This window comes from Xenopus laevis, chromosome 7L (genome assembly GCF_017654675.1).
Source record: "Xenopus laevis strain J_2021 chromosome 7L, Xenopus_laevis_v10.1, whole genome shotgun sequence".
Classification (NCBI taxonomy): domain Eukaryota; kingdom Metazoa; phylum Chordata; class Amphibia; order Anura; family Pipidae; genus Xenopus; species Xenopus laevis.
In genome coordinates this window covers 6,208,452-6,234,326 of record NC_054383.1, presented here as the reverse complement: position 1 = coordinate 6,234,326, position 25,875 = coordinate 6,208,452, and the positions used below count along the sequence as shown (strand labels likewise).

The window sequence follows — 25,875 nt, the reverse complement described above, 5'->3', positions numbered from 1 at the left end:
CATGACTGGGGTTAATGCAATGCTCTGAATCCATTTCTGCAGTGATCTGATCATGACTGGGGTTAATGCAATGCTCTGAATCCATTTCTGCAGTGATCTGATCATGACTGGGGTTAATGCAATGCTCTGAATACATTTCTGTAGTGATCTTATTGTTATGACTAGGGTTAATGCAATGCTCTGAATCCATTTCTGCAGTGATTTTATTGTCATGACTAGGGTTAATGCAATGCTCTGAATCAATTTCTGCAGTGATCTTATCATGACTGGGGTTAATGCAATGCTCTGAATCCATTTCTGCAGTGATCGTATTGTCATGTCTGGGGTTAATGCAATGCTCTGAATCCATTTCTGCAGTGATCTTATTGTAATGACTAGGGTTAATGCAATGCTCTGAATCAATTTCTGCCGTGATCTTATTGTCATGGCTGGGGTTAATACAATGCTCTGAATCCATTTCTGCAGTGATCTGATCATGACTGGGGTTAATGCAATGCTCAGAACCATTATTATAATATTTTCTGGAGTGAATTTATTGGCATGCCGGGGACACTGGTTACAGGGAGGGCTGAATGCGGCATAGTAAATAGGGCGTGGCCTAAATATGTCGGTGTCACACAATTGTTTGAGGAAGCAGTTTCACACGTGTCCCTTGTATTGTCGAGACTGTCCTGTCTGAGGTCTGATCTTTTGGATCAGGTAAAACTAAAAGCCTTTTTTCAACCCCAGCTACTACTTTCCTACAATGAAGAGCAGCGGCTGTTGGTTAAACCCGGTGTCGATACTTTCCCACACACTCACATTCCCTTGGCATCACCAGTCTTATCCCCAGGCAACGTGTTGCCCTCTCACCCACATTCCTCACAGAGCCTGGCACTCACACTCTGACCGCTTGTAACCCCAGCACGCAACAGCCAATCACGAGCAGGCTGCTAAGGATAGAGCCGCGCCCACCTGTGCTCCTCATGTTCTCCAAACCAATCAGCGGGAAGCGGGGCGTGGCTAGGCGGAAGCCATCCTGGCTGGGCGTGGCCCGTGTGAGGGGGCTCCGGGTCCGAGTCAGGCCTGGCGGGGAGAGGAAAGATGGCGGCTGCCGGGGGTTCCGTGTTGAAACCAGTGGCGGAGGCTCTTGGGGCCTCGGAGCCGGCGCTGAAACTCATTCTGTCCATACTCCTTGGTACGGAGAAGCGCGGACTGTAGGGAGAAGGGTGGGAGGAAGTTAGAGAGACACAACTTCTACCTGACTGCTGGGAAATGTCAGGGAAATCATTGGCTCACACACAGGGGGACACACACATATACACACAGGACAGACACACACAGTCACACACACACACAGGGACACACACACAATCACACACACAGGACAGACACACAGGACACACACATATACACACAGTCACACACACACAGGACAAGTAAAATATATGTGGGGCTGTTGGAATAGGAATATAATGGGGAGAGAGATATGGGTGCTGTAATAATGGGGGAGGAGTACCAGTGATATGTGGGTGCTGTTATAATGGAGATATAATGGGAGGGGGAGTACAAGTAACAAGTGGGGCTGTTGGAATGAAAGTCTAATGAGACAGAGGTTTGGGTGCCAGCAGAATAATAGGGAGAGATATGGGGGAGGCATTAGTAATCTGTATAGAATTGGCTGCTGTATAATTGGAGGCTATGATGGGGGAGAAATGAATCCGGTAGATCAGGGGTCCCCAACCTTGTTTAACCCATGAACCACATTCAAAAATAAAAAGAGTTGGGGAACAACATGGCATGCAAAAAGTTCCTGGGATGCCAAATAAGGGCTGTGATTGGCTATTTGGTAGCCCCCTATATGGACTGGAAGCTACAGGTGACTCTGGCAGTTGGTTTGGTTTTTATACAACCAAAACTTGCCTCCAAGCCTGGAATTCAAAAATAAGCTCCTGCTTTGAGGCCACTGAGATCAACATCCAAGGGGTTGGGGAGTAACATGTTACTCATGAGCTACTGGTTGGGGATCACTGGTGTAGATAAAGTGGGAGAGATTTGGCTGCTGTTAGAAAGGAAACATGTCATTGGGATATAGAGAGAGAAAGAGAGAGAGAGAGTGTTGCACAAGTGATATCGGAATGGAAGCATATGGCACAGACATTTGTGATGTGTGTATAGTGTAGAGTTATGGGCCCTCTTACAGTCGGCTTATACTGGCATATACATGAGTGATATATATGTGTATATATATATATATATATATATATATATAAACACCATTTTTGATTTTGATAAGTCCTGTGAGTGCGAGCTTCTTCACTTCTCTCTCTCTCTCTCTCTATATATATATATATTTTGTGTGAGTAGTTATGGGAGCTCTTCCAGTCACCTGATGCAGAGATATACGTGAGTGATATAATGGCATTGGGAACTAAAGTTCTGGTTGCTTATTGCCTTTTCTCTGATGATCTCACTTATTTCTCCTAGGATATCCCTTGGCTTTATTCCAGCGATATTTTCTGTTTAAGAAGGAGCCGTCCCACATCCACCTGTTTAACACGGTCACTGGACTCGGCATCGCCTATTTCAACTTCGGTAGGTTGGGGGCTGCCATGTTTTTAGCCTGGGGGACTCCCGTTTTTCCAGAAAGTTTCGAATTATGCAAAAGCTGTCTCCCATAGACTCCATTTTATCCAAATAATCCAGATTTTTTTTCATTGATTTTCTTTTTCTGTGTAATAATAAAACTGTAGCTTGTACTTGATCCCAACTAATATATAATTAATCCTACCCGTCTAAGGGCCCCACACACACAGGCCAATAAGATGCCGACTTGGTCTCTCAGCAGATTTATCGGCTCTTGTAAGGCCAGCATATTTAAGGCATCATGTTCTGATATGTCATGTGACACTGGATAGAGGGACAATATTGCTTTTGGCTTGAGACGCGTCACAATTTGACCAAGGTTTGGGGCGGGGCTAATAAGCCAATAAGGGGGGGATGTGATAAGTCCTGTATAGTTTTAGATACATAAGCTGGCTTCTAATTCATAATGTAGGCATGTGCCAGGCATGTGGCTGTACAATACCCCATGGGCACAGAAAGCATGTGAGAAGCAGGGCCCTATCTCCTGACAAGCCAGGAGTCTCTCTGAAGTTGGAGTCTCTCTGAAGCAGCAGCTCAGGACTTACTGGTCTGTCTTACACATAAGGAGTAATGTGACTCCATTCAGTTCCTGAGATAAGCGTCTGATTGCAGCAACTCCCTTTCCCTGTGATTTCAGGAACAACTGGTTTTCAGCTGAATTGATGCCAACATGTGCATTCCCAGTCACTGTGTTATATAGTTATATGGTGACTTGGATTTAATGTTATGCAGAATTTTCATGGCACCATAATTATTCTTTATTATCATTTACAGTAGGGGGTACATTAATAGATGAGTGATACTCAGAGTTCCCCGTATAACTCAGCCTGTAGCCTTGTGCCTTTATATGGTCACAGAACAACCCCTCAGTGACTTCTAATATCCTTATCATTTACAGTAGGGGGTACATTATCCCTTATAATACATGAGTGATACTCATAGTTCCCTGTATAACTCAGCCTGCAGCCTTGTGCCTTTATATGGTCACAGAACAACCCCTCAGTGACTTCTAATATCCTTATCATTTACAGTAGGGGGTACATTATCCCTTATAATACATGAGTGATACTCAGAGTTCCCTGTATAACTCAGCCTGCAGCCTTGTGCCTTTATATGGTCACAGAACAACCCCTCAGTGACTTCTAATATCCTTATCATTTACAGTAGGGGGTACATTATCCCTTATAATACATGAGTGATACTCAGAGTTCCCTGTATAACTCAGCTTGCAGCCTTGTGCCTTTATATGGTCACAGAACAACCCCTCAGTGACTTCTAATATCCTTATCATTTACAGTAGGGGGTACATTATCCCTTATAATACATGAGTGATACTCAGAGTTCCCCGTATAACTCAGCCTACAGCCTTGTGCCTTTATATGGTATAAGTGAGTTCTTCATTTGGATATACAACTATTCCCCTCACCAGTACAAGGTCACCTAAGCCTGCCTCCTAATGTCACACACTTCTTGTTGCCCAGGACAAGAGATTAGGCCCTGGGGGTGTTTATGGGGGAGATTGTCTGTGAAAACCGGTTTTCTTGTCCTGTTCGTATTCATTGCAGTAGAGGAAGCAATGCACATGGTTACTTGTGGAAAAATTCTGTTGCGTCACATAAATATTTGCCCTGGTGTAAAATGCCTGGAAAACCTCTCATTAAATTGAATGGCTGCACGAATATGCTATGCTAAAATCATTTTATAGGATCTATTCTGTACAGACTATGAGCAAATTTAGGGACTGTTCTTGCTGAATTGTGCTTAGTACAGGGGAATATCTATGCTGCTATAGTTTTATGGGATCTCTCTGTACAGACTATGAGCAAACTTAGGGACTGTTCCTGCTGAATTGTGCTTAGTACAGGGAATACCTATGCTGCCATAGTTTTATGGGATCTCTTTGTACAGACTATGAGCAAACTTAAGGTGGCCATACACGGGCCGATAAAAGCTGCCGACAGACCGAGTCGGCAGCTTATTGGCCCGTGTATGGGGGCCCCCGACGGGCTTCCCCGATCGAGATCTGGCCGAAAGTCTGCCAGATCTCGATCGGATGGGGTTAAAAATCCCGTCAGATCGCGGCCGCATCTGTTCGTTGATGACCGCCCGTTTGCGAACGTGAAGGATCCGATCGTTGGGCCCTAGGGCCTACGATCGGATCAGCCCGATATTGCCCACCTCAAGGTGGGCATATCGGAGGGATATCCGCTCGTTTGGCGACATCGCCAAACGAGCGGATCTATCCGTGTATGGCCACCTTTAGGGACTGTTCTTGCTGAATTGTGCTTAGTACAGGGAATACCTATGCTGCCATAGTTTTATGGGATCTATTATGTACAGACTATGAGCAAATTTAGGGGACTGTTCCTGTTGAATTGTGCATAGTACAGAGGAATACCTATGCTGCCATAGTTTTATGGGATCTCTCTGTACAGACTATGAGCAAACTTAGGGGACTGTTCCTGCTGAATTGTGCTTAGTACAGAGGAATACCTATGCTGCTATAGTTTTATGGGATCTCTCTGTACAGACTATGAGCAAACGTAGGGGCTGTTTCTGCTGAATTGTGCTTAGTACAGAGGAATACCTATGCTGCTATAGTTTTATGGGATCTCTCTGTACAGACTATGAGCAAACGTAGGGGCTGTTTCTGCTGAATTGTGCTTAGTACAGAGGAATACCTATGCTGCTATAGTTTTATGGGATCTCTCTGTACAGACTATGAGCAAACTTAGGGGCCTGTTCCTGCTGAATTGTGCTTAGTACAGGGGAATACCTATGCTGCCATAGTTTTATGGGATCTCTCTGTACAGACTATGAGCAAACTTAGGGGCCTGTTGCTGCTGAATTGTGCTTAGTACAGGGAATACCTATGCTGCCATAGTTTTATGGGATCTCTCTGTACAGACTGAGCAAACTTAGGGACTGTTCCTGCTGAATTGTGCTTAGTACAGGGGAATACCTATGCTGCCATAGTTTTATGGGATCTCTCTGTACAGACTATGAGCAAACTTAGGGACTGTTCCTGCTGAATTGTGCTACAGGGGAATACCTATGCTGCCATGGTTTTATGGTATGTCTGTATAGCTTGCAAGCTTCCAGTGTCCAATGTATCAGAACTACTAGGCTTCATTTTGGGGGAATGTAACACAATAGGAGGGCTATAAAAAAAAATATAAGGAAGCTTGTGACCAGCCAGTCTTGGAGACAATGGATACTTATGTCGGGCTCCAACTGTACATTAAGCCAGTAACACTTTTTTTTAGAATGAAGGGGGGAAAATATTACTCTTATTATTATTTCCATTTGACAAAGCCAAATAGAATGTAACAACTGATGGAATATAGTGGCCCTTTAATGTTGAGAATTTGAGATGCAAAGACCCAATCACTGAAACTCACACGCAGCCAATCAGGGGCTGAATTTGCCCACCTCATTATGATGTGAAGTCTAGAAATGTCAGCTTTTACTGAGCATAGAATACACCTAACCCTTTATATATATCCTTTCTTTAAATGACATTTCTATAATGTGCTTTTCCCCATGTAGGATATCAGCTGTATCATTCGCTGCTATGTGTCGTACTGAATTTCCTTATTCTGAGGCTCATGGGAAGGACCATAACTGCTGTATCCACAAGCTTCTGCTTCCAAATGGTAAGAGACAGAGGGGCCACCAGGGGTGTGGGGGGCTGTGGGTATCTGGGTAGGAAAGAAGTTGGATGGGCACAGACTTGCAGAGTGAAAGGGCGGCAGTTTGGGATGGCAGCAGGGTTTTTTTCTGGACCCTTAGCATTCATATGGAATTTGAGTCACTAATAAAGTTAGTTACTGATAGTTACCAGAGGCCCCAGCACCCCACCTAGGGGCCCCAGCACCCCACCTAGGGGCCCCAGCACCCCACCTAAGGGCCCCAGCACCCCACCCAGGGTCCCCAGCACCCCACCCAGGGTCCCCAGCACCCCACCCAGGGTCCCCAGCACCCCACCCAGGGGCCCCAGCAACCCACCCAGGGGCCCCAGCAAACAGCCCCCCCCCATCACCATAGTGACTGTCCATGGCAACTTACAGCAGCCCATTTGCCAGAACACTCCCGACCTTTGCTCTATAGTTTAATGAACATGGGAGTGAGACATCTGTGGGTTTATTTATAGGGAAGACTATATAAATAGCTCTGTACAGCTCCTGCACACTAGTGACAGCTGTGAAAAAGCCCGGACCTGTGTGTTGTCTCCTTTAAATAAATGCTTTGCAACTCTTTGCACCTTTAAGGCTAAGGCCACACTAGGCGATAGCGCCGCGATTTGACTCGCGGCGACTTTTCGCAGCGACTTTTAAGCCGCAATCGCTGGGGAAACTTTTGCGCTGGTGTCTATGGGGAATCGCGTAAAAACACACGCGGCAATCTTTTTTCTATTGTCGCTCGAAATCGCCTAGCGAGGCAATTTCGAGCGACAGTAGAGAAAAGATCGCCGCGTGTGTTTTTACGCTGGCGATTTTACGTGATTCCCCATAGACGCCAGCGCAAACGTTTCCCCAGCGATTGCTTAAAAGTCGCGGCGAAAAGTCGCGGCTATCGCCTAGTGTGGCCTTAGCCTAAAGGCCAGAAAAATTCATTGTGGATACCACTTTGCTTACTAATGCTTGTTTAATAAAAAGGCTCTGCTGAGCCCATTGCCTCTTTCCCGTCAGCACCAATCAGCAGAGCCTAATTAATTAGAGCGCTGGCCCAATTCCACCATGGCCGACTCTTATGACAAGCATCAATTACACACTTAATCCCTAATACTTATCTCTTTCTCTTCACACCGCTGCTGATTGCAAACAGTCACAGGCTCTCTTTGTATAGTGCAAACTGGGAGCCTAAATCTTTTCAGAAATCTTTTTAGAAGCCGTCAGAGAAGAAAAATGACTGGGAGGGGACAGAGGGGGCCCTGGGGTCTTTTTTTTTTTTTAGCCAAGAATGCCTAAAAGGGGTGGCTTGGTTTTAAACAAAAGGGCTTGTAATGGCAACAAGTAAAGAAACATTATAGATTTCTGGATAACATCAGTCTGTGCAGAACATGGAGCCCTGTTTTGGATAAAGCCTCTTGCACTCCTGTGTTTGGAATCACTGGAATGCAGTCTCTGCAACTTAACCATCTTTATGTCAATTAAATACCATTTCAGAGCATTTACTATGTATATTGCATGAATATGATCAGGTGTCAGACTCACCGGTCAGCATTTCCCCGACTGAGAATAAGCCCTGCTATGTGATTTGCCTTTGTCTTTGGGTGTGTTCTTTATTCAGTCTAGTTTGCTTCTCACTGGGCACTATTTGTATATTGTAAAGATGGCTCGTATCTCTTTGCATATACAGGGCTACCTACTCTGCGGGTATTACTACACAGCCACTGAAAATTATGACATCAAATGGACAATGCCTCAATGTGTTCTTACCCTCAAACTCATAGGTAAGTTTACTGTTAAATTATTGCTTTTAAAGGGGTTGTTCACCTTTCAAACACCTTTTTCAGTTGAGTTGTTTTCAGACTGTTTCCCAGAAATAGACTTTTTTCAGTTACTTTTCATTATTTAGTGGCTACATGAGTTGATCCATTTCTCAGCAGCATCTCTGGAATATTAGCAACAATGGTATCAATTCTAACAGCTGACTGTAATGAAACCCAGGGATTCTGCTGAGCAGGGACAAAGATAACAAATGAATCAACTAAATGTATCATTTAAATCAGTTAAAGGATTTGTGACCCCCCAGAGCATCTTTAGAAGGTTAAAAATGAAACTTTACACTTCAATATTAGAAAATGACAAATAGAATATAGAAAGCCATTGGAAAAAGTCATTATTTCTGTAATTTCCCTCCCTGTTTCTAATTTGCATATGCAAATTAGGTTTCCGATTCTGTTGAAAACGGCTGAATCCCGAACCAAATCTTGGATTCGGTGCATCCCTAATATATATAAATAAAAGGGTGATGGCACCGTTATTTGACTGCCTCTACCCTCCTGGGGGAACTCAGGGGTGGTCAAAATGCCTTTCTCTGCCTGTCGCTGCTTCTTTAAAAATCCCTTTACGGAGGTGACAGGTGGACCCCAGGGTTAAGAAATTTGTATTTGTGGGGGGGGGGGTGCAGGAGGGTGCAGGTGAGCATGAGAATCAAGTGGGTAAATGAGACTAGTTAGCCATTCCTGACTCTCCTTTTGATTTTCCTTTCTCTAGGGCTCACCTTTGACTATTACGATGGTGGCAAAGAGAAGGTAAGTAGATCCAGGCATGGCCATTGCTTGTGCCAAATATGAGGAGGCAGCACTGATTCTAATGGAACTTGTAAGGACTAGTCCACAGGAGGAGATTCGGGGAGATTTTGTCGCTATCTCCCCGAACTGCCTCAAAGTTTTTCCCCATAGGCTACAATGAAAAGTCGCCTGCACTAATGCACACACGGCGATGCGTTTTAAACAGTCGCCCAAAGTTGCCTCAGTGAGGCAACTTTGGGCGACTATAGAAAACGCATTAGCGCAGGCGACTTTTTATTGTAGCCTATAGGGAAAAAACGCTGAGGCAGTTTGGGGAGATAGTCGCTCAGAAGACGAGGCGATTAGTTGCCAGGCGACAAAATCTCCCCGAATCTCCTCGTGTGGCCTTACCCTAAGAGATGTTGTCTGGCCATTAGCTCATATCTCACTGTCACTGACTGAGCTCTGTAACCTGTGCAGCTTGTAAACACTCTGATAAAGAGAAGCTCAGGTTACGGCTCCCATTGCTCTAATCCTTGTACAGACACCAGTTCACCGCTCCTGTTGTACTGAGTAATTACTATCACTGGCACAAGCTTTCTCCTAATAACATGGCAGACAATATGACTTCCCTGTGATTCTGTAGTTAAAGGGATTCTGTCATGATTTTTATGATGTAGTTTTTATTTCTAAATGACACTGTTTACACTGCCGATAATTCACTCTACAATATAAAATTTCATTCCTGAACTTGCACTTCATTCCCCACCCTGCACTTTAGGGTGGAACTGCTTTCTGTTAGGCTGTTGTTTCTCCTTCTCAATGCAACTGAATGTGTATCAGTGGGACCTGGATTTTACTATTGAGTGTTGTTCTTATATCTACCAGGCAGCTGTTATCTTGTGTTAGGGAGCTGCTATCTGGTTACCTTCCCATTGTTCTGTTGTTAGGCTGCTGGGGGGAAAGGGAGGGGGTGATCTCACTCCAATTTGCAGTACAGTAGTAAAGAGTGACTGACGTTTATCAGAGCACTAGTCACATGACTGGGGGCAGCTGGGAAACTGACAATATGTCTAGCCCCATGTCAGATTTCAAAATTAAATGTAAAAAAATCTGTTCGCCATTTGAAAAATTGATTTCAGTGCAGAATTCTGCTGGAGCAGCACTATTAACGGATGTGTTTTGAAATTTTTTTTTATCCCATGACAGTATCCCTTTAAACTCAGAGCAGCCACATACATTGCTGATTGTTGCTTGTCCTGGCAAAGTTTCACAGGAAAGGCAAGCCCCCCCCCCCCAAAACATTGTTCTCTACCTTCCAGCTTTCAATTGCATTTTGCCTGATTAAGGGCCCTTGGTGCTCTGAAAGCTTGCAATGTCTTTTTATTGTTAGCCAATATAGGTATCACTTCTGCAGTACTTTTTGTGTTTGTTTGTCTTTTTATTTATGTTCATCATGCAATGACTCTGTGTCTGACTGTTTCTTGTTTCTTCTCTGCCAGGAGTCGGTTACAGAGGAGCAGAAGCGATTTGCAGTGCCTGGAGTCCCGTCGCTCATGGAAGTCTGTGGCTTCTCCTATTATTACGGCGGGTTCTTAGTGGGGCCTCAGTTTTCCATGTGCAGCTATCTTAAACTGGTGAGAGGAGAGATGACTGATGTCCCCGGACAGAGACCAAACAGGTAACAGAAAGCACCTTTAGAGAGCACCCCAATTCTGCCCTTTGCTGTGAGATTCATGTTCTGCTTATTATCTTTAATTAGCATCAGGCCTGCCATGAATCGTCTCTGCCTTGGACTCTTTTTCCTCGTCATCTACACGGTGTTTGGCCCCCACCTGCCTGATAGCTACTTCCTAACCGACGAGTACGCGGTGAGAGGGAGTGGGCAGGGATAAGCACTGCGGTGGGCATAGCAGTTAGTGAGTAGTGGGTGCATTGCTGTAAGTGCCATTAGCAGTGGGTGGGTCGAGGGTATAAATCCATTACAGAATATGTGTTGCCTGGTCCAGTGAGAGGGATAAGTTGTACTTCTAAGTAATAATTGTTCTGCACTCTAGAATACAGTTTGAGTGGTGGTGCATATGCAGTGGGTAGGGCAGTGCTACATATATATATATTTCTCTTGCCTAATTGGGGGACACAGGCACCATGGGGATGAAGATCCTGCAGCTTGGAGAAGGACACTAACTTGTTAACTTTTGACTCCTCCTCCTGCTCTGGGCTTCATCCCCTGCCACCTCCTACTATACTCAGTTTCTTTTAGTGTCCTCAGAGGAGAAGACATAGGAAAACTTGTGGCTGGAGCAGATGATCAAGGACCACGGTTACGATCATGCCACAGATGGGGACCTTTGATCATTTTCACGTGTCCCCCCAGCTGCTTAGGTTCCAACCTAAAACATCTACGTGCCCAACAGCCTTTCCGCTCTACGGAGGTCTGCAGGCTAGCTCCCTTCATTCCCTGTAGCTGTGTTCCCGCTCCACGGAGGTCTGAACCAGCTTTTGTCTAATCACCTTGATATACTGTGCTTAGATCTGTGTTCATAGATATATTTATATTTATATATATAGATATCTTTATGTCTACAGGGAATCCAAATCTCCATGGGCACACAGCAGCTGGACGGATTAGGTGAGTAACTATTTTTCACCTATTTTCCGCCTTCCCCCTCTCAATGACGCTTACCCCCACAGTTATTTTGTCACAGAGCGTTCTTTCGCTCACCAGCAGTTAGCCCGTGCGCACTTCCGGTCCTTCTGCTCCCTGGGCGCCATGCGTCGGTGACACGCCTGTTGTCACTGGCGCCAAACTAGCGGAGCGCGCACTTCCGGTCCTTCGCCTCAGCCTGCCGGCAACCTCCCGCGCTCCTCCGTTCTCTCTCCTGCCTTCGCGTCTGCAGTTCCTGTTAGAGGCATCGGATCCCCTCTGTTTTTAGCAGCATATCAGGCGAGTAACTCCATTTCCTATGCGCATTAGGCTGTTTGATTCTTTTCTCTCTGCTGCATGTGACTTGGGGAGATGGGATAACTCATTATCCCCCTTTATCTCTTGCAGGCTCTGTTGCTAGCCCTGCGCCAGGATATCCCCTGCCCCTCCTGTTAAACATAATACCTATTATTATACAAGGAGTTTAGGCTGTATTGCCACATTGATATGGCAGACAAAACAGAGGAGCCCAGGACCTCAAAGTCCTCAGCACCTTCTCGCAAGGCTGCGCAAGTATCTTACCTTGCATGTGCAGCGTGCAACACCAAATTTCAGAGTGTTTCGTCTGAATCTGTGTGCGCAGCGTGTAGACACTCTCCCACTCCACCTGTTGCCACCGCAGCCAGCACTGCCAGCACATCAGACTCTGATTTGGTCCGTGCTCTCTCTCTCTCACTTGCTGGACTACAAAATTTATCCCGCATTCCTGAGACTTTAGACAAGGTTTTAGAGAGACTGTCTGATCCCATCAGGCCTCAAGACAGACATACTGCCTCCAAACGATCCATTATTTCCCCCCAGACTCCCCTGGGGAACAGTTTAACCCATCTGATGAAGAGGGACAACTCCCTTCAGGTGACGAGTCAGAGGATCAGCCTGACCCAGATCAGGACACTCCCAGAACCCAAAGGGAGGTTGAGGGTCTTATACAGGCAGTACTTACAACCCTTAACATCGAAGACACAACTTCGACTGTAGAGCCCACAAAGAACATTTTTAAGAGACAAAAGAAAACCACCTACATCTTCCCAGCATATGAGCAATTAGAGGAGATAGTCAAATCCCAATGGAAGACCCCTGATCACAGAGTGCAAATCTCCAGGCGTTTTTCCCAAACCTATCCATTTCCACAAGAATGCATTGATCTCTGGTCATCACCTCCAGCGGTTGATCCACCAGTTTCCAGGCTATCCAAGGCCACCACTATCCCAGTGGCAGACGCAGCGTCTTTTAAGGATCCTATAGACAAGCGTCTAGAGGGTTTCTGCAAGGCAACTTTTACTGCTTCAGGTATGGCTTTCAGACCGATTTTTGCTATAGCCTGGGTTGCCAAGGCTATGGAAGTTTGGGTTGAACAGACAGCACAACTTATTGGCTCTGAAGACCCTTCTACAGATGCCCTTTTATCGCAAATAGCGGATGCCACATCTTATATCTGTGACGCTTCCTTAGATGCTGCAAAACTGGTGGCTAAGGCATCAGCACAATCCGTAGCCGCCCGAAGATTCCTGTGGTTGAAGTCATGGTCAGCTGATCTGACATCCAAAAGATCACTCGTTAGCCTCCCCTTCCTGGGTAAGCAGCTGTTCGGGGCCGAGTTGGACAAGATCATATCACAAGCCACCGGTGGTAAAAGTACCTTGCTCCCTCAGACCAGATCAAAGAGAACCACTTTTAAGAGAAGACCGTTTTTTCGGCCCTTCCGCCAGGGTCAGCGGACGAAGCCTCAAGCAGACAAGTCCAACTCTAACTTTCGCCAGCGTTACCAGAACAAGCAGGGAGCCCACTGGTCGTCTTCAAAGGGACAGACCAAGCCCTCCCAGGACAAATCCGCCACTGCATGAAGGCGTATCCACCCTCGGAGGGGTCCCCTTAGGCGGCCGCCTAATGTCCTTCGAGAGGTGTGGAGAGACCAAGTAAGGGATCAGTGGGTCATTCAAGTAGTCTCTCAAGGACTGTTTATAGACTTTGTTCACCTTCCCCCCGCAGATTTTTCGTATCCCGTCTACCCCTCAACGTTCACAAACAGCACAAGTTCCTCTCAGTCCTCCAAGACCTTCGTTCAGCAGGGACTATTCAACCAGTGCCTCCAGGGGAAAGAGGTTGGGGTTACTATTCCAACCTATTCACAGTCCCCAAAAAAGACGGCTCCCTAAGGCCGGTCCTAGACCTGAAGGACCTCAACCCCTTCGTACGAAAACTCCATTTCAAAATGGAATCCATACAGTCGGTCTTGGCATCCATGGAGGAAAACGAATTCATGTCCGTCATCGATGTCAAGGACGCCTACCTCCATATACCGATCCACCCAAATCACCACCGATTTCTCAGGTTTTATGTCGACGGCAGCCATTGGCAGTTCGTGGCACTGCCATTCGGTCTTTCTTCTGCCCCACGAACTTTCACCAAGGTGATGGCAGCTGCTCTGGAACAGCTCAGGCTCATGGGAGTCACAGTCATACCCTACCTGGACGACCTCCTGGTAAAGGGCCCGTCTGCGGCGATCGCCCAGTCCCACACCTCTCGGACACTCAGGGTCCTGGAGACTCTGGGTTGGGTCATCAACTACAAGAAGTCCCACCTCTGTCCGACACAGACCATAGAATACTTAGGGCTGATTCTAGACTCCAAACGAGCAACTGTCTTCCTTCCACGAGCAAAGGCCCAGGTCTTGCAGACACGCATTCAGGCTCTCCGAACACGCTCCTCGGTACCTCTTCGCACTGCTATGCGAACGCTGGGCACAATGGTCGCTTCATTCCCAGCAATCCCATATGCCCAATTTCACACCAGACCTCTCCAACACCTGATTCTCAGGCATCAGCGGAGGGACCGAAAGAACTTCGACCGCCCGATAGTGATCCCAGAGGGAGTTCAGAATTCCCTGCTTTGGTGGACCCACCCTCTTCGAGTATCACAGGGAAGGCCCTTCCCCAACCACATCTGGACGGTGGTCACGACAGACGCAAGCTTAACAGGGTGGGGCGGCGTACTAGGGCAAAGAACAGCCCAGGGCTGCTGGAACCAGGAAGAACGCCTTCTGCAGATCAATCTTCTGGAACTAAGAGCGATTCTGTACTCGCTACAGCAATTCTCGCCATTCCTTCGGGGCAAAGCAGTGAGGATTCAGTCGGACAATGTGACAGCGGTGGCCTATGTGAACCACCAAGGGGGCACACGCAGTCCTGCATCGCTACAAGAGGCCGCCAAGATTCTGTCCTGGGCAGAAAACAACATCCCAGAATTGTCAGCGGTACACATCCCAGGGGTCGACAACTGGATGGCGGACTACCTGAGCAGAGAAACTCTAGACCAGGGCGAATGGAGTCTGCACCAGGAGGTCTTTCAGCTAATAGTAGACAAGTGGGGTCTTCCAGACGTGGACGTAATGGCGTCCAGATGCAACAGAAAGGTTCAAAAGTTTGTTGCCAGGAGCATCGACCCACTAGCTCACGCGGTGGACGCTCTTGTAGTTCCGTGGGACTTCACCAGGGCTTACGCATTCCCCCCACTTGCTCTTCTTCCGAGACTCATAAAGAAGATAAAAAGGGAGGGAACTCTGACCATCCTCGTGGCACCCTTCTGGCCGAGAAGGTCATGGTTCGCCGACGTGGTGGACCTGGCCATCGACGATCCGTTTCGTCTCCCGGACAGGGAGGATCTGCTGACTCAAGGACCTATCAATCACCCGAATTCTCATCGCTGGGCTTTAACGGCGTGGCTCTTGAGACCTTAGTCCTTAAAAGATCAGGGGTTCCCCCTGCAGCCATTCCCACCCTGCTGCGGGCCAGAAAGCCAGTATCCGCGAAGGTATATTATAGAGTGTGGAAAACCTTCATAGGTTGGTGCGAACGCCATGACATCAACCCACAGACGGCTACCGAGGGTGCAATTCTGTCCTTTCTCCAGGGTGGGCTCGACAAAGGGTTAGCATTGAGTTCCTTGAAGGTACAGGTTTCGGCCCTTTCCATTCTCTTCCAGACAAAGTGGGCGCTACGGAGCCACGTCAGAACTTTTCTGCAGGGGGCAACTAGAATTGCACCTCCCTATCGATGTCCTGTTCCCCCCTGGGATCTCAATTTGGTTCTCTCAGCCCTTCAGGAGGATCCATATGAACCTATAGAGGCCGTCCCGCTTGCCACACTTACCGAAAAGGTTGCTTTCCTATTGGCTATCACGTCTGCACGTAGGGTTTCAGAACTGGCAGCGCTTTCTTGCAGATCTCCGTTCACCATTATCCACAAGACAAAGTAGTACTCCGACCCACACCTGACTTCCTTCCTAAGGTTGTCTCGGAATTCCACCTCAACCAAGATATGGTGGTCCCTTCGCTTTGTCCAGAGCCCCGGAACCCTATGGAAGCTAAATTGAACAAGCTAGATGTGGTTCGAGCGATCAAAGCCTACTTGGAAGCAACACAGGTGATAAGAAGATCAGACTCTCTTTTTGTCATCCCGAGTGGTCCTAAGACAGGAACAAAGGCTTCCAAGGCTACGGTAGCTAAGTGGATCAGATCCACCATCATCAGAGCATACTCGGTGAAGGGCAAGGAGCCTCCGCTGCAAGTGAGAGCACACTCAACGCGGTCTTTAAGTACGTCCTGGGCAGTTCGTCATCAAGCTTCAGTGGAGCAAGTCTGCAGAGCAGCTACCTGGGCATCTCCGCATACCTTCACGCGATTCTATAGGCTGCACACACAGGCCTCAGCCGAAGCCACCTTCGGGAGGAAGGTGTTACAGACTGTCATTGACTGATCACCTTTTGGGGTTACAGTGTCCCGCCCTCAGGGGTTGCTTTGGGACATCCCCATGGTGCCTGTGTCCCCCAATTAGGCAAGAGAAAGAGAGATTTTTGTACTTACCGTTAAATCTTTTTCTCTTGTCCTATATTGGGGGACACAGGCCTTCCCGCCCTGTTGTACACTGCTATGCAACGTTTTATGGTTGTGTATAGTTACTCCGTGTTGGGAGTCCTTGTTTTGAAGGTTATGAGGGGGTTGAGGGACTCCTTCTCTGTTTTGGGTTGCTTTATCTTGCACTCCTCTTCGGTTTGAAACTGAGTATAGTAGGAGGTGGCAGGGGATGAGCCCAGAGCAGGAGGAGGAGTCAAAAGTTAACAAGTTAGTGTCCTTCTCCAAGCTGCAGGATCTTCATCCCCATGGTGCCTGTGTCCCCCAATATAGGACAAGAGAAAAAGATTTAACGGTAAGTACAAAAATCTCTCTCTATATATATATATATATATATATATATATATATATATATATATATATATATATATATATATATTTTGGGGTATCTTGGCACGGTTGATCTATGGAAGGTGTGGATGAGACAGGAGTCATAGAGAGGGGAAGCCAGTTGTATGTAATAACCATGTATGAATGTCATGTGGCATATTAATCTGATAATCTGAACTCCGCTTGTATTTGATTTTGTCTTTCTGTCTTTTACAGAATCAACCATTCTGGTATCGCTGTGCTTACATTCCCATCTGGGGCAAGGTGATGCTGTATAAGTATGTCAGTTGTTGGCTGGTGACGGTGAGTATCTGGGCAGGAGGTGTGGGGTTATGTTTTTGTGCCACATTTAATACCATAAGTAGGGGATGGGGTTGTCGGCTTCTGCCAAAACCTTTGCTTATGTGACAGTCCCGTCCTCCATATTTGCATGTTTACACAATATATATATCCCTAAGCACACACACACGGCACAGGTCATACCTCCCTATCCACACACAAGCCCAGACCCGGAAGGAAATTGTTGTCTGAGCAAATGTCACAAATAATCTGAAAATAGCAATTGAGGGAAGAGCAGCCAAAAAGCTGAGCACGAGACAGTGGGAGAATAGGGCTTTTGAGCCCCCTGTGAAATTGCCTCAAAGGAACAGTTCTGTGTAAAAATAAAAACTGGCTAAATAGGTAGGCTGTGCAAACATGTATCTAATATAGTTAGTTAGTCAAAAATGTAATGTATAAAGGCTGGAGTGAGTGGATGTGTAACATAATAGTCAGAACACTACTTCCTGCTTTTCAGTTCTCTAACTCCGAGTTAGTCGGTGACTATTAAGGGCCCCATACATGGGCCGATAAAAGCTGCAGACAGACCGAGTAAGCAGCTTATTGGTCTGTGTGTGGCGCCATCCGTCGGGCATATCTCGATCGGGCAGGTTAAAAAAATCCCATTAGATCGCGGCTGCATCTGTGCGTTTATGCGGTCCTGCAATCCGACCGCCCGTATCTGATGCATAATGATCATTATGATACTTCAGTGTGGGTATATCAGGGAGAGATCCGCTTGTTTGGCGACCTGAAGGGGGTCCACGTGGGACATAACTATTTTTACACTGAACAATTCCTTTATAAAACATGGTCTGCATGCTGTGAATAGTTCTTTTTGAAGTGCACTACCCCATTACGTGCATATGTGTGTGTACATTACTATGCATCATTGCTATATTGGGCAGCAAATGCTTTCAAGCCTGGTGGAACACATGATTCTTCATGACTAGCGAGGGAGTAAAAACCTAACAGTGACTGTAGTAATAATGTCTTCCATTGTTCTCCATAGGAAGGGGTGTGTATTCTGTCTGGCCTGGGGTACAATGGAAAAGATGATACAGGACGGGTCCAGTGGGACGCTTGTGCCAACATGAAGGTGTGGCAGTTTGAAACAACCCCCCTGTTCACAGGAACCATTGCCAGCTTCAACATTAACACCAACGCTTGGGTGGCAAGGTAAGCCAAATAGGGCTCCTTCAGCACTTGCTTTTATAAGGGTTCGTTTTTACCAGTCCGGGAACCGGCCCTTGTTGGTGTGTAGTATTAAATGGGCTTCTTTCAGATCCTTTGAGGCATCTTCATATTTAGATGAGGCTTAAAGGAAAAAGAAAGCTACTGAAGCAGTTTATTGACAATAGATTAGACACAATAGTGCAAGCTATAACACTATATTTATTCTGCAGAATGTTTTACCATACCTGAGTAAACAGCTCTAGAAACTCTCTCTGTTTCTTTAGGATAGCAGCTGCCATATTAGCTTGGCGTGACATCACTTCCTGCCCGAGTCTCTCCCTGCTCACTCATAGCTCTGGGCTCAGATTACAGCAGTGGGGGGGGGGAGGAACGGGGGAAAAGGGAGGGGAAGAGAGGAGCAAACTGAGCATGCTCAAGCCCAAGCCCTGGAGGTTTAAACTGAAAACAGGAAGTCTGATACAGAAGCCCATGAGTACACAATAGAAGGACAGAAATGTGCTGTTTCTTTTGACAGATGACTCAGAGCAGCATTACTTTGAGGGGTTACTGGTGTATTTATATAGATCTTTCTGATAAAGCTTAAGGGATACTGTCATGGGAAAAAAAAATTTCCAAAATGAATCAGTTAATAGTGCTGCTCCAGCAGAATTCTGCACTGAAATCCATTATCCATCCATAGTTATTGTTATACCGCAGGGCAATGAGGAGGAATTGTGAAGGTATTAGAGGTTTCGGCAGAAGGTGCTTAGCTGCTGGCTACGGCACATACACCTGCAGCTATTGGCTGACTTTCCATTCCCTCTTCTCCCCAGATACGTCTTTAAGCGCCTCCGTTTCCTGGGCAATAAAGCAGTTTCTCAAGCTGCGGCTCTGTTCTTCCTGGCCATCTGGCACGGGCTGCACTCTGGCTACTTCATCTGCTTCTCCCTCGAGTTCCTAATTGTTACAGCGGAGAGACAGGTGAGGCAACATGGATGTCGCTAAGGATTATGGAGCAGGGGACATCATTTCTGCCGCCTTATCGTTTAAAGGATCAGTAAACCTTTAAAATAAGTGAATGTAAAATTGATGAATATCCAAGATATTAAGGGATACATGTACTGTTAATATGAATGAATTTTGTTACAACAGCGCCACCTGCTGGTCATTTTCCCACCAGTCTGACCACCAAGGAAGCGGTCAGGAGAATATCTTGGAATAAAAAGAAAATGAATAATGAATGTAAATGACAAAAGAGCTTAGTATATCCCCCTCATCAATTTTACATTCACTTATTTTGAAGGTTAACATATCCTTTAACAAAGTGTTTTGGCCTGAGGGGGCACTCCCCCACTGCATGGCAAGAAAAATAAGGCATAATCCACTCTGCTCATTCTTTTGCTTCTTCTGTTCTAGGCAGCGGACCTGGTAAGAGAGAGCCCCCTGCTCTCACACATCTGCTCCATACCTCTACTGCGCCCCATCATATATGTGCTCCAGCAGTGTATCCATTGGCTCTTCATGGGGTACCCACTAGTGCCGTTCTGCCTTTTTACCTGGGACAAGTGGCTCAAGGTAAGTTCGTTGCAACTCAGACCAGTCTAAAACCCATAGAATTTATTGCTTAAAGGGGAACTATCACTAAAATTTAAATTTAATATAAGCATCACTGTACCGAAATAAGAAATTTGCTAAATACAATCAGTTAAATATTCTGCATTTTTTCTGAAATAATAAAGTTTATCTTCACTATCCCTCTCTCCGCATCTGTTTCTCTTCATTCTCTCTTCATGCAGCAGTTGGGTGTCAGTTATTCATTGACAGTTAGATCCAATATATCTTATAGGGAGGCTCCTTTTTCCTAGAAGATGTATTAGATCAATTAAAATCACCAGACATCAAGTCTATCTACATGCAGGATTTGTGCAAAAGTCAGTTATTTTGTTTGTACTGGAATCAGTTATTTGAGTGAGCTCTAATACATCTGCTAGGAAAGTAGCCTCCGTATAAGATATATTAGATCTAACTGTCAATGAATATCTGACACCCAACTGCTGCATGAAGAGAGAATGAAGAGAAACAGATGCTGGGAGAAGGATAGTGAAGATAAACTTGATTATTTCAGAAATGATGCCGAATATTTAACTGATTGTATTTAGAAAGTTTCTTATTTCAGTACGGTGAAGCTTAAATTCAATTTTTATTTTCAGGACAGTTCCCCTTTAATTAAAGAGATATGCTAAAGGGATATAAATAATACAAGCATAAATCTGCTTCTATGTTAGTAAACACTAATAAGAATGTCTATTGATTACTATGCCCAGCATTCTCCGCCATCAGGGCATGAGAAACACCCATGATTAAAGTATGTGCTTCTAATAGGTTACAATAATTAGTGGCAACACACACAACTTCAGATTAGGATGGTATAAAATAGATAACGAGGGAATGGGGCCCATGGTAGGAGATTAGTGTATTTGAGTAACCTCCATCTTGTGATGTTGCAATAGATCCTTCCTTAATTGAGACTGTCAGCAAATCTGTCAGGTCTCAGGGTAAAGGGCATCCTTTCTACTAATGACTAGTGACACTCTAAATTCCTCTGGGCTCTTGATAAGGAGGAAGAGGAAACCCCTTTCCATCAGCATTTTGTGCAGTTAAAATAGTTAAGAGATAAATGGATTATTACTATATTTAACAGACCATTCACAAAGATAAATAGTATTTTTCCCATTATCAGTTTTATATGTCTTAATGGCAGGGTTATTTGCACTGTTGCTTTAAGGGAGCGCATCTGTGTTAGTCTGTAAAGGGGAAGTGGTTTTGGTGTGGCTCAGAAATGAAAAATCAGCAGGTGCTCCCTTGCTCTTTGAGGTTTTACTGGTATGGGGCACAGATAGAGTTAAAGGAGAACTAAAGCCTAACTAAAAAAATAGCTAGAAATGTTGTACATGATATTTTGGATTTCTGTACCAGCCCAAGGCAACCACAGCCCTTTAGCAGTAAAGATCTGTGTCTCCAAAGATGCCCCAGTAGCTCCCCATCTTCTTTTCTGCTGATTCACTGCACATGCTCTGTGCTGCTGTCACTTACTGAGCTTAGGGAGCCACTCACAATATACAGTACACATAGAATAGAAATGTCACAATATAAGGCTGATTAGTAATTAATACACATAATTACTACATGGCAGCACAGAAACCAGTGCAATTAGCATCAGAATTGAATAATCAGCAAACCTGTAGCATCAGCTTATATTACAGCCAGGGAAGCTCATTTTCTGCTGGATAATTAGTGACGAGCCCTAAGCTTAGCTTCTCAACAGCCAATCAGAGCCCACTGAGCATGTGAGTGTCACAGACACTTTCCAAGATGGTGACCCCCTGTGACAAGTTTGAAGTCCTGGATCATTGCTGCTATTGACAAGCTCAAACTTTAGCCTCGTGCAATAAATTCACTATATAAAATATGGCAATTTTTAGCCACATTCATTTTTAGGGTTTAGTTCTCCTTTAAGGTGCCTTGGGAGATCTCTCATTTGCAGATGTTCATTCTCAGTCAGGAGGGAGGAAAGAGTCGAACTGTGAAAAAAGAAAATGTATATTCTGGGCAGTTACTAACCAGCTAGAGAATGATCACATGCCAACGTTCCAGGGCAGAAAACTCACATTGGGTCTCCTCTGATGATTATTTCATACACTGAGATTATTTCATACAAGGAGATTATTTCATACAAGGAGATTATTTCATACAAAGAGATTATTTCACACAAAGAGATTATTTCATACAAGGAGATTATTTCATACAATGAGATTATTTCATACAATGAGATTATTTCATACAAGGAGATTATTTCATACAAGGAGATTATTTCATACAAAGAGATTATTTCACACAAAGAGATTATTTCATACAATGAGATTATTTCATACAATGAGATTATTTCATACAAGGAGATTATTTCATACAAGGAGATTATTTCATACAAGGATTACTCATGGCCGAACAGGAAATTCTTGGCAGGACTCAGTTTGCATCTTTGGGCAGGTTTTACGATGTCCCAGAGTTTGGAAGGGATGAACTATACGGACTGTATGTGTGCCCCTACTGGGTGCAATAGGCAGATAAGGACCACTTGAACTTCGGAGGCACTAAATGTTATTTTGGTTAAGGGTTTGTTTCAATTCCCTATAAACCAGTGGGATCTGTAGAAACTTTTATCTCTCCTCGCACCCAACAGTGTTTCCCCTTTTCACATCTCCCTATCTCACTCAATGCCCAGGTGTCTCTATTTGGTGCAGAGCATTAAAGGGATACTGTTATGGGAAGAAACTAATTTCAAAACACATCAGTTAATAGTGCTGCTCCAGCAGAATTCTGCACTGAAATCCATTTCTCAAAAGAGCAAACAGATTTTTTTATATTTAATTTTGAAATCTGACATGGGGCTAGACATATTGTCAATTTCCCAGCTGCCCCTGGTCATGTGACTTGTGCTCTGATAAACTTCAATCACTCTTTACTGCTGTACTGCAAGTTGGAGTGATATCAACCCCTCCCTTTTCCCCCCAGCAGCCTAACAGAACAATGGGAAGGTAACCAGATAACAGCTCCCTAACACAAGATAACAGCTGCCTGGTAGATCTAAGAACAGGGGTCCCCAACCTTTTTTACCCGTGAGCCACATTCAAATGTATAAAGAGTTGGGGAGCAACACAAGCATGAAAAGGTCCCTGGAGATGCCAAATTAGGGCTGTGATTGGCTATTAGTAGTCCCTATGTGGACTGGCAGCCTACATGAGGCTCTACTTAGCACTATACTTCGTTTTCATGCAATTAAAACTCCACCCAAGCCTGGAATTCAAAAATAAGCCCCTGCTTTGAGGACACTGGGAGCAACATCCAAGAGGTTGGAGAGCAACATGTTACTCACGAGCTACTGGTTGGGGATCACTGTCTAAGAACAACACTCAATAGTAAAATCCAGGTCCCACTGAGACACATTCAGTTACATTGAGAAGGAGAAACAACAGCCTGCCAGAAAGCAGTTCCATCCTAAAGTGCTGGCTCTTTCTGAAATCACCAGACCAGGCAAAATAACCTGAGATGCACCTACACACCAATATTACAACTAAATACACTTGTTGGTTCAGGAATGACATTTTATATTGTAGAGTGAATTATTTGCAGTGTAAACAGTGTCATTTAGAAATAAAAACTACATCATAAAAATCATGACAGAATCCCTTTAAGCTGTCCATACACGGGGCTGATAAAAGTCGGCAGCTTATTGAGGGCCTCCGGCGGGCTTCCCCCGATCTATATCTGGAAAAAAAATCAGTCAAATGTCATGATCCCGTCGGATCATGGATGTGGTCCTGTGATCCGACTGTCTGTATTCCTTCCATTATGATCCGATCATTGGGCCCTAGGGCCCACGATCAGTCAGCCTCAAGGTGGGCACATCAGGGAGAGATCCCCTCGTTCGGTGAAATCTCCAAACAAGCGGATCTCTCTTTGTATGGCCACCTTTAGTGGTTCCTTAGGGTCAGGCCATACGTTTGTCTTCGATCGGAAACCCCACCGCTCATCATTCTCCCTTTGTCATCCCTCTGTCCAGGTCTACTTATCAGTCTATTTCATAGGCCACTTGTTCTTTCTATTGCTGCTCTTTGCACTGCCTTATCTGCGCAGAGTCCTGGTACCTCGGAAAGACAAGCAGAAATCTCAATGATGGTAAGTTTTTTTAATGTCTCTCTACTTTCCTATCTCCAATATATTTTAATTATGCAATGAAATTCTCCCTTCATTTACTGCTGTGGCTAGGAATTGTCAGACGGTCCCTAACTGCTCTGCAGGGAAACAATCATACTTATGAACAGCAGGGGGAGCCCCCGTGTTACTTCCCAGCCATGCAGAACTCAAGCAACTTTGTTTGTTTCCCTGTAGAGCAGTCGGCGACTGTGTAGAGATTTGTATTGGATTTTATTTTTGCCTTTACATCCCCTTTACTGTTTCCAACTCCAGCTGCAGGGACAGAGCCCAGGGAGCCAGATTTAAACAGATAAACTGGGATTCTATTTGGAGGATTATTTTGCTGCAGCCACTGGTTCTGCAGAGTTGGAGAAAGTTTGTTTTAAACAATACAAAAACGATAAAATCCACATTAGATTAAATGACAACACTCTTTCGTGGCTGTAAGAGAAACAAGCGTGTGTTAATTATTTTGAAATACAATTAAATAACCCAATTATCATTCAATAGGGGATAATGTGCCTAGCTTTCAAATCCAGAACCAAATCCAGTTTTTATCAATATTAATATAAACATTCTATTGGTTTTTGCTACAAATCCTTAACAACACGGACATTTTAAGTAGTATGTTACATTTTTTAGGGATGCACCGAATTCGGCTTCGGCAGAACCCCCGAATCCTTTGTGAAAGATTCAGCCGAATACCAAACCTGAATCCTATTTTGCATATGCAAATTAGGGGTGGGAAGGGGGAAATAGTTTTTACTTCCTTGTTTTGTGACAAAAAGTCATGCAATTTCCCTCCCCGCCCCTAATTTGCATATACAAATTAGGCTTTGGATTCGGTTCGGCCTGGCAGAAGGATTCGGCCAATCTGAATTGTGCTGAAAAAGGCTGAAATCCCGGATTCGGTGCATCCCTAACATTTTTAGACATACAAGTATATTACCCCATAATTAAATTTGCTCGTTAGACCCACAATCTCTTGCCTTGCTCCCTGCCTGTAGTCGTATTGTTTCCTCCGACCCCACTAAGCTGACTTCTCTGTCTCCCCAGATTGTCCACCACTCCTTGCCCACGTGGAGATGCTGCTCACACCTCTGCTCTTTATCAAGGGCCGGCTCACTCCATGCTGGATGGGGTTAATTAAGAAAGACTTGGGGGGGAAGGGAAGGGCATTGACACTGCCAGGGATGCTGAAAAATTGTTATAATTAGTTCTTTTTTTAATTACAAAATGATTATCAGCACTGGTAACAGAATCACCCCATTTTATAGACTTTTCTACCTTTCCTGGACACTCTACTTGAACTTTTTAGATTTTGAAGAACCTCCCATTGCCGACAGCAGAGTGTAAGCGCCTCCTCCCCCCCACAGCACTGGAGCTTGCACTCGTTACGTCAGATGATTCTTTTTGCAGCGTGTGGTAATCAAAGTCTGCGGGGGCTCCCGGCCTCATTTCAAAGGGCAGCTAACAGGAGGGTTTATAGGATACTGATGAGAAGCCTTGATACATCACTGGGAGTAGTCTCTGATCTGTAGACATCAGTATGGCAGTTTCCACTGCGACTATTAACTCGACTCACGGACAACATTAATGTGAGAAATAAATGTACCAATGGATGTGGCTCCTGTTTATCCATAACAACACATCGGCCAATCAGAGCGCTCCCTGGATTGTGTTGCTGAATAGCGCTCTCTGATTGACTAATGTTGTTTGATAACAAAGCCGCTCCACAGCTCTATCCTGCCTTTTTATAGGTGCTGCCGCCACCACCTAAATACATGTACCAGAGTTGCAATAAAGCACTCGGCCAAG

The 25,875-nt window shown here is 45.2% G+C and overlaps 2 protein-coding genes across 2 annotated transcripts; both read left to right on the top strand.

The window, feature by feature from the left end:
- Window positions 1-1,032: 1,032 nt before the first annotated feature.
- On the top strand, window positions 1,033-25,875 carry lpcat3.L (lysophosphatidylcholine acyltransferase 3 L homeolog). Its single transcript, NM_001095396.1, is given in 13 exon segments — window positions 1,033-1,177; window positions 2,467-2,574; window positions 6,175-6,281; window positions 7,987-8,080; window positions 8,847-8,884; window positions 10,366-10,544; window positions 10,626-10,734; window positions 17,026-17,112; window positions 18,140-18,306; window positions 19,137-19,284; window positions 19,720-19,878; window positions 23,924-24,039; window positions 25,114-25,875. Coding segments are annotated over 12 exon segments (1,404 nt in total). The 5' UTR covers window positions 1,033-1,083; the 3' UTR covers window positions 24,038-24,039; window positions 25,114-25,875.
- LOC121395807 (lamina-associated polypeptide 2-like) lies at window positions 11,652-13,458 on the top strand. Its single transcript, XM_041570173.1, has 2 exons — window positions 11,652-11,810; window positions 12,842-13,458. The coding sequence occupies exon 2, from the start codon at window positions 12,863-12,865 to the stop codon at window positions 13,412-13,414; it is 552 nt and encodes a 183-aa protein (XP_041426107.1). The 5' UTR covers window positions 11,652-11,810; window positions 12,842-12,862; the 3' UTR covers window positions 13,415-13,458.

Bases quoted from the DNA above. Each gene is read 5' to 3' on its own strand.
- LOC121395807 (XM_041570173.1), top strand. From the start codon at position 12,863: ATGGCTTTCAGACCGATTTTTGCTATAGCCTGGGTTGCCAAGGCTATG.